Source organism: Mobula hypostoma, chromosome 7 (assembly GCF_963921235.1).
Source record: "Mobula hypostoma chromosome 7, sMobHyp1.1, whole genome shotgun sequence".
Lineage (NCBI taxonomy): Eukaryota > Metazoa > Chordata > Chondrichthyes > Myliobatiformes > Myliobatidae > Mobula > Mobula hypostoma.
In genome coordinates, this window is record NC_086103.1 from 81,101,257 (window position 1) to 81,113,533 (window position 12,277).

The 12,277-nt window shown below is 38.1% G+C and overlaps 1 protein-coding gene across 2 annotated transcripts in view; it reads left to right on the forward strand.

Moving 5' to 3' along the window:
- LOC134349409 (janus kinase and microtubule-interacting protein 2-like) overlaps positions 1-12,277 on the forward strand; it is a 283,308-nt gene that overhangs the window by 201,165 nt on the left and 69,866 nt on the right. For both annotated transcript variants that reach the window (XM_063053670.1, XM_063053671.1), the window contains exons 8-10: positions 64-204; positions 1,284-1,340; positions 2,789-2,908. In XM_063053670.1, the coding sequence (XP_062909740.1) occupies positions 64-204; positions 1,284-1,340; positions 2,789-2,908 (318 nt within the window). The remainder of the gene's footprint in view (positions 1-63; positions 205-1,283; positions 1,341-2,788; positions 2,909-12,277) is intronic.

Below are 12,277 nucleotides of genomic sequence, written 5' to 3' on the forward strand. Positions count from 1 at the left end.
AGGGATTATGTAGCTGATAATTCTGCTGATCCATATTTTCTTTGTATTTCATTCATTTCACAGAAAGAGAAGATCGGCTCCCACTTGCCACTGAAAAAGTTGCGTTCCTTGAATGATCTTGACCAAGCTCATGAGGAGCAAGAAGTTGAGTTTTTAAAGCTTCAGGTTCTTGAGCAGCAGAACATCATTGATGATTTGACTAGGGTGAGCACCTGGAACTTCTATGCCTTTGCCAGAGTCCACAGAGCGGACTTGGGGAGAATCTGCTGATAACCAACACATTTCCCAAGCTCGGGAACATACAGAATCACGATGGGGCCTTATGGTAGATGCTAAAGATCGGGAGAAATAGCAGAGGCTAGAGATTATGATTTGAAGAAAGATAGATCATATTGAAACACAAAATACCGAAATCCCTGCATAGAGTGGATGTGGAGAGGATATCTGGATTAGCAGTGGAGTTTATGATTGAAAAACAGTACCACAGAATGAAGGGATGTCCCTTTAGAATCAAGTTGAGAAGGAATTTCTTCTGCAGAATATGGTGAATCTGTGGACTTCGCTGCCAAGTAGAGCTTTTAAAGCCAAGTCACTGTATTTAAGGCTGAAATTATTATTTCCCTCTTGATGGTTAAGTGGGAAAAGCAGGAGAGCAGTTGGTGTACCCAGTTGTATTCTATTTTCTAATGGGATTAAGAAAGGTCAGCCATGATTGAACAATGGAAGCAGATTCAATGGGCCAAATCGCCTCCCTCTTCTGCATTCTCTTATAGTTTTCTTAACAGCATATGGGAAGCTTTTGAATCAGCTGTATCACTTGTACTATTCATTAGGTGTTAAGTGCAAACCTGCTGTATTTGCTGCAAAAACTAGAAAGAACCAAGAAAATCAATAGTGCAGAGTGATTAGGAAGCGTACTAAAAGTGCTCAGATTTCAGAAATCTTTCTAAACTCCATCTGTCTTAAATTCTGTGGAAATTAATGAGGTTTCCACCTTCAGACGTACTTTATGCAGAGTTAGCAAGCCCCCAGGGCAGTCATGAATGGCACATATTAGCTCACAAGTCATTTTCGCCTTGTATTGAAGGTCTTTCTGTTTCAACATAGCAATGAATTCTATATACAACTCAATGCATGACAAATGAATTGTGCAAATGGGACTTATTTCTTTCAAATGAAACTCTGTTTTATTTAATCGTAAAGCACATGATTCCCTAGAAGCTGCTGTCAGTTCAGTGGGGCCAATTGTAGCCCTGTTTGATCACCTTGTCGTTTTTTGTTAGGACCGTGAGAGGCTACTTCGACGCAGAAGACACAAGCGAAGTACAAAGCATATCAAGGTAAATGGTATTGTTTGGAACAGTGAAGGATGATTTTTATCCCATTTTATCTTCCAAAATCTCATCGCTATATTTGGTATTGTGATGATGCAACTCTTCCAAAAAAAAGTGCACATTTATTTCTTGCATGCATTAACTCATTACAATGCAACTTGTTTTAGTTGGATATATGAAATGCCAATGCCAGAAATGTGTAATAATCTTGAAAGAAGCTACAAACACCAGGAACTATGGAAAGTAAAATAGAGTTAATGTTTGAGATCATTAGGTTCTTTAAACTGAAGTGTTACACTGTTTCCCTTTAGTATAACAAACACATCGAGGGATGTTGATAATATCAGCTATATGTTTGCACGACCATAAGTTTCTATGCAAGGTCTCTCCAGTATTAGAGTTGTAAGGAAAATAATTTGGTGAAATATTATCAGGTTAAAGTAATATTATGCTTTTGTGGTTTATGAAGGTTATTCATTTCCATATACGTAATATTTTTATATTGTGACACCTGGTAGTTGAGTTCCATAATGGACCTCTGCTGTTACCAAATATTCAATTCAATTGAACTCAAGTTTAATTGTTGTTCAACAATACATGAATACCCATGAATACAGTCAAACGAGACAGTATTACTACAGGGCCAAGGTACAAAACACAGTGCTAACAGTCACACACAGCACAAAGCACATGTAGCTCATATAAGATGAAAGGGTGCAGCCACGAAATAAAAGAGTCCAAACTTGAGTCATCCAGCTCTGCAGATAACCACAACAGAGCTTGTCTTCTGCAGAGCAAACACTGGGGGCAGAGGCAGCTCTGACTCTGACCTGGATTCGTCATAGTACTGTCCCTGGTTATATCCACATCCATATTATATAAATATCCGGCCATTTTAATTTGCTTATGGACGAAAGAGAGAGACAGTTTCCAATCTGAATCTTCACCAAGACTTAAGGAATTGAGTAGATTTAAGTAGAAATAGGAGAATTTTGCATCTAAACCAGGGTTTCCCAACCTTTTTTATGACGTAGAACAATACCATTAAGCAATGGGGCCATGGACTCCAGGTTGCAAACCCCTGAAATGAAAACTTGTGAGAAATGTCTTGGAAGGAGCCTCATGCTTCTATTCAGTAGAAGCTGCCTGATCTGCAGAGTATCCAACATTTCTCTGTTTCTTTTCATTTCAGAATTCTAGCATCTGCAGTTTCTTTTTGATTTTAATTTTCATGTTTCAATTCCTTTGGTTTGAAAAGTTACAAGTGCCTTTTTAGGTCCACATTAAGTCCATTCAAGTGTGTAACTGAAGTGAAGTATTTCAGCACCATCTCTGGAGGCAGAAGACCTGATCATACACAGACATAAATCATGCCACCTGATCTTATCTTGCATGTATATCCATTTTAGGGAATGGCTATTCACAATTTTTCACCTCTACACCTCCCCTCACAGAGACACGTGGTAGAAACCTGTTTTGGGTTTGATGAAGAATCGATGGATTCAGAAACATCTTCCTTGGCCTCCTACAGAACAGACAGGACACCAGCAACACCAGAAGATGATCTGAATGAAGTGAGTAAGATGACTAGACTCAACAGAAGTATTTATTTTCAGGAGTCGAACTGTATGTTCTATGTTCATATTTCATTTGTGCACATTTCATTCATTATTTATTGTAATGCCTGCACTGTTTTGTGCACTTTATGCAGTCCTGGGTAGGTCTGTAGTCTAGTGTAGTTTTGTGTTGTTTTACATAGTTCAGTGTAGTTTTTGTATTGTTCATGTAGCACCATAGTCCTGAAAAACATTATCTCGTTTTTACTGTGTATTGTACCAGCAGTTATGGTTGAAATGACAATAAAAAGTGACGACTTGATAATGCAATGGCAAGAGTTAACTGAAAAGTAAAGTCTAATGTCTTTGAAAGCATATACGCAAATACCACAGCCTCTGATGATTTGTATCATTACAGGTAATATACGTAGCTAAATATATACGTAGCTAAATGTTATGGATGATTATTTATTCTGATAAACTAAAAGGTGCTAGGAATCACACATTGATACTTCAGAATGACTAAAATAGTAATTGTGCAAAATGGGAAAAATTCTCCTGGCGTGATTAGAAATGTTCTTTTTGGGAATATGCTACATTTATTGTGTTATTGAGTCATTGAGATTGTGAAAGGGTAACTGTCATTTTTGCTTGGTATTCAGGGAAAGATTTTTTCTTTATTTATTGAGATACAGCATGGTCTTTTGAGCTACGCCACACAGCAACCCACTAATTTAACCATAGCTTAATTATGGGACCATTTACAATGAACAACTAACCTACAACCAGTACATCTATGGACTGTGGGAGGAAACCGGAGCATCTGGAGGAAACCCACACAGTCACAGGGAGAATGTACAAACTACTTACAGGCAGCATCGGGAATTGAACCCGGATTGCCTGTATTATAAAGTGTTGTGCTAACCACTACAGTATCATACCACTCCAATACATTTATTTCAGTACACGTTTACTTCAATAACTGCTAATAACTGTAATGACTGATGGTTGCTTAAGGTATAATATTTTACTTGCAAATATACGTAAAAGAATGCCCATTGAAAATCACTTTTCCTCTGAAAGCTACAAGCAGTCATTTGCTCTCCAGCTGCCCTTGAGAAGATGGTGCTGAGCTGTCACCTTGAATCACTGTCCTGTGTGGATGGGACTGTATTGTAGCTGATCAGGACAACTGACAGGCCATTTCAGAATGAAGTTGTTGCTGATCACTTTATTGCTCGTTGTTGTTGCGTGAATGAAATCACCAGAGAAAATTACCGGTAGATACAAAGCAGCTTCTTTATGTGTCAAAACAAGATACAGCAGGCATCATATGGAGACGCTTTCGGTGGACAGGTCTGCTGGCCCAACGTGGGGCTCGATATTTATTTGCAAAACACAAAATATTTACAAAGTATAGATAATGCTTTCTGCGAAACTACATGCAAACTTTACATCTTCTGATTCACATCCATCCCATAGATACCAGCATCATCTATGCACTAGGATTCACAGCTTTTCGGAAATGCATTGTTTCAAATTAAATCCGTAATACATCTTCAAGGAACAGAAGACTGGTAGCCAAAGCCATTTGCTAAATGTAAATGACCTAAACTCTAAAATCACTCTAACACTCATAGCAAGTCATTTAGACCAAACCGGACAAGACTGGCAGAGGTTTTACTTCAACACAGAAGGCCATTTAGCCTAGCTGTCTGATTTCCCCTCCTCAGTTCCCTGTATACATACAATTTATTTTCCTCATGCGCATCAACCCTACTTACCAATAACAATAACCACAGAAGTAAACTTAACCACAGCACATTCTCAGGTGGTGTAAGAAAACCCAGTACACCTGGGTAAACCCATGTGGATGTGGTGTGAATATGCAAACTGAATACAGATTGCTACTATAGTCAATTTCAAATCCAGATCCCTGGAATTGAGAGGCATTAGCACAAAATACTGCTGCCTGAAAAGACACTTCTGTGAAACACTTAGGATTTTCAAGACAATGTGGTAGTGATGTGATTATTAACCTTTTATTCCAAATACATTTAATTATCTCGAGCTACGTTCTCCAATAGTTGCGATGTTAGTGACCCTGATACAATTTCTTAATCAGGAACAACTAATATATCTAATATGAGAATCATTCCATGCCTTGCTTAATATGCAATGAATATCATTCTTGTCGTGAATGTGTCCATAATAATGTGTATGATATTGAAGATAATATCCTTGAATTGTAAATTTACAGATGACACAACCTATCCTGGAATTATTTTGAAACTCTAATTCCTTTTGAAATCTTTGAAATCTTGTTGTCCACAATGTAAACTTATTAAAGGTGCCTTTAAAGTTATCAATTTAACACTTAAAACATGGTTCTTCTGAACCTTGTAGATCTTGCAAATTCTGAGATTCAAGTGACACGTGGCTGTATTTACCAGGTTGCATGCAACAATCTGAACTAAGGTTCAACAAATTAATAACATGCTATGAAACTTTGCTGCCAGTGCCTGAACTATTTTATCAGGTACTTAGTTTACAAAACCACAGCTAATTTCTTCAACCTAATTACCAGTTATTGTTCAATGTTTTCCATAGGATGCTATTTAGCACGTGAATGAAGATAAATTTCTGATTCAGATCCTTTGAAACTGAATTCATTATTCAGAACTCACTGACTATGGCAACACATTGATAAACTGACTTCAATAGCAATTCAGGGGGCCTGACCAATGATCCATAGATGTGAACTGAGGACCTGCAGGGCAACCGGTGTGATTTAGAATTCCAGTTAAGTCTCCTGCAATGAGAAGTTAGCATCAGTTATGCTATCCATGAAAATAATGGTTGGTTGTAAAAATCCAATTGAGTTCACTAATTTCCTTTAGGGGGAGTAAAATCTCCCATTCTTACCTGGCCTTTAAGTGATAACAATTACCTCCTTACTGTCGGAAAAGCACTCGGTCCAATGGCTACTGAAGATGGGCAATGAGTGTTGACCCATCAAGTGACACTCACATTTTCAAACTGGAACAGAAAACAGCTCAGTTGTTTGAAGTGACTCAGTGTGGGTCAAACCACGTTATAAATTATAAAGCAGCCCTGCTTATGTGGAGAACAAAAGATAATAACTGTCGTCATTTTGAGTTATGTAGCGAGACTAATGGATCGCCACCGCAGCCCAGCCTGTTTTCTTTCCATTCTCTCCCACACCAATCAGCTATAAATCAAACCTTCCTACAGAGTGCAGCAGTTATATTGTTGAACCCAGTTATCCATAGGGTAAGATGTTAAGTGCTACTATAGCATTGTCAGGATTCAAAAGCATTTTCTAACATTGCAAATTAACAAATTGTTTGTAGTAAACATCACCATGATTCAAGCTGAATGTTGTTAAAAAATCAATAGATACTTTATTAATCTTTAATATCATTGTCCTTGCCAAAGTTGACTGAAGCACGACTTCTGTTCTACTGCAATTAGCTGACTAATTTTTGTCCTCTAGAATGCCCAAGCAAGTCAATCAGCTGTGATTGGTTAGGTAAAATGGTTTGCTATAATTGTCACAAGTACTGAGGTACAATGAAAAACTTTGTTTTGCATGTTGTCCATAGAAATCATTTCAGTCAACGGTGCATTGAAGTAATGCAAGGTAAAACAATAACAGAATGCAGAACAAATTGTTATGGTTATCAAGAAAGTGCCGCATAGGTAGACGTTAAGGTGCATGGCCATAACAAAGTAGATTCTGAGGTCAAGAGTCCATCTTATCATTCTGGGGGTTATGGTATGAGACTGTGCAGCAGCAAGCTAGAAGAAACTTGTTAATCATCTCAAGTAAGATCATGTCCCATTCCAAGAGTGAACAAACACATCCAAATTATGGGGTTCTGAATAGAACATTTACACACTTCAAGCACGGGTATAATGAAGAGCTCTTCCAAATCAAATCTGGCCAGATTCTCTTGGGCTGGTCACAGAGCAGAGCCAAATTTTGCAGAATATTCGGTCTCAATGGAGCAATGAACTACAAAAAATGATGAATTACAAAGTTCATTCTAAATAAAGTAAGTGCTCAGGAAATACAACTCTCCACATAGCCAATGGTGAGAGAAAAGTTAAGAAACAGGGCACAATAAAATCTCCCATACTTCTTAGTAATGGTATTATGAGTTCTGCCCAAAAATACTGAACGCAATATCCTCACTCCTTTAGTCACATTGTGAATGTCCCTCAATTCCACTGGAGAAGGTTGCACATTGTAGTCTGTGGAGCAAGGCTGAACTCACAGCAGTTTTAGGATTTCTGTAGTAACATATGCACGGCTGAACTTGTTGCCATCCTCACAGAATAACACTCGTCAATGCCAATATTTTTACTGATGGAACTACCATAAACCTGGGCTTCTGGATTGAGTGTTTGAAACAGTTTTGATTTTCCTTCTACTCTGCTACCTGCTTTAACATACAGTTAAACCCCTTCCATTTACTGAGCAGGCTCATTTGAACATTAATATCTGTATCTTCCATTATTATTGATAACCATTTCTTTGAAGTTTGAGTTCACATATAAGGTGAGGCAGAGTCATTGACCCTAGGCCACATCTGGCAACATACTTGACACAATCAATTTCCTTTCACCAACTGCTCAAATATTCTAAATATTACTGACTGCCTCTACTGACAACTTGTTCTAGAAAGATAAGATCGGGGGACGCCATTTAGTTGCTCTGTCTCAGTATCAGAATCAGGTTTAATATCACCGGCATATGTCATGAAATTTGTTGGTATGCGGCAGCAGTACAATGCAATACATTATAATGAATGTAAATTACAGTGAGAAGTGTGTATATATTTAGTTAAATTAAATAAGTACTTCAATGTCCATTCAGAAATCTGATGGAAGAGGGGAAGAAGCTGTTCCTAAATTGTCGAGTGTGGGTTGTCAGGCTCCTGTACCTCCTTCCTCATTTTACCTTTCAGTTAAAAGACAAATTATTTGTGCCCTGGTATTTTGCCTATATACCTTAACACATTTGATTAATAGGTAGTTTCAGATCTAAACTAAACAATCTTTTCTCTGCAGTAACACTTTTTTTCAGAAAGGCATAGTCCAATTGCTATATTATTCCCCCTGCCTTAAACTCCCCTATAACCAAAGAAATGCACAGGATCAGTTCACTTTATTTCTTTATTTATTTATTGACACTTAGTGCAGAATAAGCCATTCGAGCCACCCCACCCAGCAACGCTGCATTTTAATCCTAGCCTAATCATGGCACAATTTACAATGATCAATTAACCTACCAAATGGTACCTTTTTGGACTTGTGGAGGAAATGGGAGCACCCGGAGGAAACCCAAACGGTGATGGAGAGAACATACAAACTCCTCACAGGCAGCAGGTGGAATTGAGCCCAGGTTGCTGGTACTGTCAAATGTTGTGCTAGCCACTACACCACTGTGCCATATTTCGAAAACCTGTACACCTCAAAACTTTACAAATTCTGGGAATTAAAGACATAATTTCTTATTGAACTTGTACTTCTTTCTTTTTCTTCCAAGACCAATATATCTTGCATAAGGTGTTGCAGACTGTGTGTATTGCTCCAGTACTGTCTAATGGGGTTTTGTGGGCTACAGCATAACTTCTACCTCTTTATATTCTCATTCTTTATGTCAGGAGTTCCCAACCTTTCTTATGCCGTACAGTTCTACCATTAAGCAAAGGTCCGTGGACCCAAGGTTGCAAATCTCTGTTTTAGATGTATAAGCTAGTGTTTCAATGGATTTCATGATCATTTGCGGTCCTAGCTCATGACATTTTAATAACTTAAGTACATGAGCTCCTTAACTCCTTTCTCACAGTTCTTCATTGACAAATGGTGTTTGGTCTATCTTGAATAACTTTCCAATGCTTTCCCATGTTCAACCTCCTATCATCCTAATCGATATAACAGTTCTTGACCTGCCACAGGTTTCACAGTTCTTCCTTCTACAGTTTTTATTGTGCAAACATACATATGTTTACAGAGATTAGGATTAAAATTGTGAACTTGATTTCCAAAATGACACATTTCAAGTGATCACTTAAAAGAAATACCAACGTTTATCTGCTATTAGATTAGCCTAAGGTGTCCATTTGTTCTCTCAATACTGTGGTGGTTAAATTACTATTTTGGAAAATCAGAAAACTGCTGCAATAATCCACACAGATCATATCCCACCACACAGCTGTAAAGTTTTCTATCAGTTAATAATCTGGAATTCTATTAGATTGTCATGAAAATAGACCAGAATCACTGAATACTTTCAGAGAAAGAAATCTGCACCCTATGCTTGGCCTGAGCTGCCCTACATGTGAATCGAGACCCATATATGTGGATGACTCTAAAATAGTTTCTGAAATGCTTTAGCAAGTACCCCCCCCCCCAATTTGAGGGGAAAATAGGGATTTCTAGTAGTTTTTCCAGCACTACACAGAAGAATAAATGTTTAAGATTAAGCATAAGATTGCTTCTACTTGCAATACTCTCCTTCACTGGTTATTCATTATAGAACTGATGTAACAAAAATATTACAATAAGGTTGTGAGAAATCACATTTTATTGTATCATAGTTCATAACAACAGAAATAATGAGCTATTGTCCAGTGGGAGATTTTTTTGTACAGTTTTAAGGGAATAAATTCTGAACCCAAAATCTGAAAACAGACAACAGAATGTAGTCATGAGATTCAAAGCAGCTTATCTTGCCAAATAACTCGCTCTTAAAATTTAATCTGTAAATAAATCTGCATGTAACTGAAGAACTTAGATGTTCTTAGATTTGGCAGTGCACAATAAACTAAACCATCATAGTCTTATTGTGAACCTGAATCCATCTGTCTGCAGGTTGACTTACGAGAATATGTGTGGGATTTTCAGAAAGTGTTTGTTCTTCATATTTTCCCAGCAGGAATTTCATAAGATACTGAATTCCTCCTAAATATTGGCCAAGTGACATTTGCTGAAAATCCTCACACAGTTCATGCATTGCAATCGTTACCTGCAGTCTAGTACCAATAATAAAAGGTAGGAATAGGAGCAAACCATTTAATATTTCAAGCATAAAATAGAAAGAAAATGCTGGGAATATTAGCAGGACAGGAGAGAAAAAGAGTCAACATTTCTGATGACTGAATTTTCATCAGAACTGTAACAAGTCAGGGTCACTTACCTGAAGTGTTAACCCTGGAGCTGTCTCTGAAGATGATGTCTGATCTATTGAGTAACACCAACACATTGTTTTTATTTAATTCCAAGTCCCCAGCATCACTGAATTCTGCTCATCAACTTAACAGGAGCACACCTGCGCTTACCTAATTTCATATAACCCCTCACCTTTCACCTTTCTAACTTCTGAGCCATATAATACAAGGTTGTGTATTTTTTTTTCATACAGTTCATTCTTGGAGGTAAGATTTCACCTTGGTAAATCAGCATTGCACTCATCCTATTGAATCTCCAAATGAAGACAAGTATGTGATGAGTAAATTGTCCATAGTTGCTCAGTTTCTCATGTGCAATCCAAGCAGTGCTTAAGTACTTGTGGCATAGTTTCTACTGTTTCAGTATCTCACTCTGAGACAATGATAATAGTAATAAAAACCAACAGCAAGAAAATTTCATTAAATAAAGGAAAACTTCCAGTGTCAAAACTGCATTTCCCAGTGTGGGTTTCTACATAGAGGACTGGCATCTGGGAAGTAACATGCTAAACAATGTTGTGAGAACAGAAAGAGAAATTGCTCACTTGATGTACAGTAGTTTTTAAAGTGGTGCAGACAGATACAACTGACCTAAATTTTATAACACCCTTTGTCTAGATATTTCAGATGTAAATCCTTACAGTCCAACTGCCTGTTTTTTTATTCTGTTCATGACATTCTTATCTTTTTACAAGATAGCTACATAGAGAAAATGTAAAGACAGGTGTTTTAAGTAAATAACTTAGAGAGGTCTTTCAAAGTTATTCTTTTAACATCTGGGTAGGTATGGAATAAAATGGTGGAAATGCACAGTTGATCATTCACTATCCATGGAGAGAAGAACCGAAGCCAGCATCAACAGTGGGGCAGGCTTTAAAGGCCTGACAGCTCACTCCTGTCCCCAAATTCCCCTGTTGTAAAAGTTGTAATATCAAGTGCTAGAAGGATTCCATATGCGTAGTCTGAGGTCAATCTTTGGCATACATTAGCAAGGATCTAATCACAAACCTAGAGATCCTCAGGGCAAGGCCCACGAGAGTTGAGGCCATGATTGTAAAAGCAGTACTTCAGTGTGACAAGGCAGGTCATACGTATGAAGGATTCCTGAATACCCATGCAGGTACTGTATGGTGAGCTTTCGCTGGGCAAGAGGAATCAAGGCAGGCCCCATAAGAGGTTCAAAGACTGCATGAAATCTGACATTACACATGCTGTGCTTTTATCAAAATGAATAGAACAGGTGTGCAAGGGTGGAATGGATGGTTAGCCTTGGTGACGGCCGCTCGCAACAACCTGAAGGATAGATGTCGAGCATTACTAATCTCTGTCCAACGGATATGTTGGACAACCAATCAATCAATATTTAAAGACAAACAGATGCAGGCCGTACTTAAGGTGGTAAAATAATCCAGTGCATTCTAGGTGCCCAAGTATTTAAAGGTAAAAACTGCAAAAGGAATACTACTCCTTAAATACCTGGGTGTGGTGAAACATCAGAGGGATAGAACATTGAAAATATTATTTCCTTGATTAAACTGAGTGAGAGATAAATATGGCATTCTTTAGCTGCTGGTGATATAATTCTTATGCACAACATTCCAGTGCAGAATTAATTAGCTTTAGGGGAAAAAGTGAGCCTTTACAGGACTGAATTGCACTGGGTTGAGTCAAGCATCTGTCCACTCTATCATTAGTCTCCCCATTGAATCGCTGAGGAGTGGGGCTGCGTACACTTGACATCTGCTCTTCAGACTCTGCAGGCAGAGCTGGCGTAGGGTCATGACCCCCTCATCAGGAAGGGTGGGCAAACCTGTGGGAATTTCTAAGTGTGGGTAGATGTGCAATTTAAGACAAAATCCTTAAAATAAATTAAGTGTGTGTTTGTAATGTTTCTTTCCTTAATACTACTTTCAGTAAACACTCAAAGAGTATGCAACCCCTACGTGGACAGTGCCTAAAGTTAGGATTAAACACAAATTGTTACAGCTGAGATAGCAGCTCAATGAATTGTCCCACTGCACAGTCCGCAGTTCTGTATGGTTCTCTATTATCATTCCTTTTCACTCCTTGTATTGAAGGGCTTCCTATTGTGCGTACTTTACTCATCCATCCTCAGACACTGCTCTTC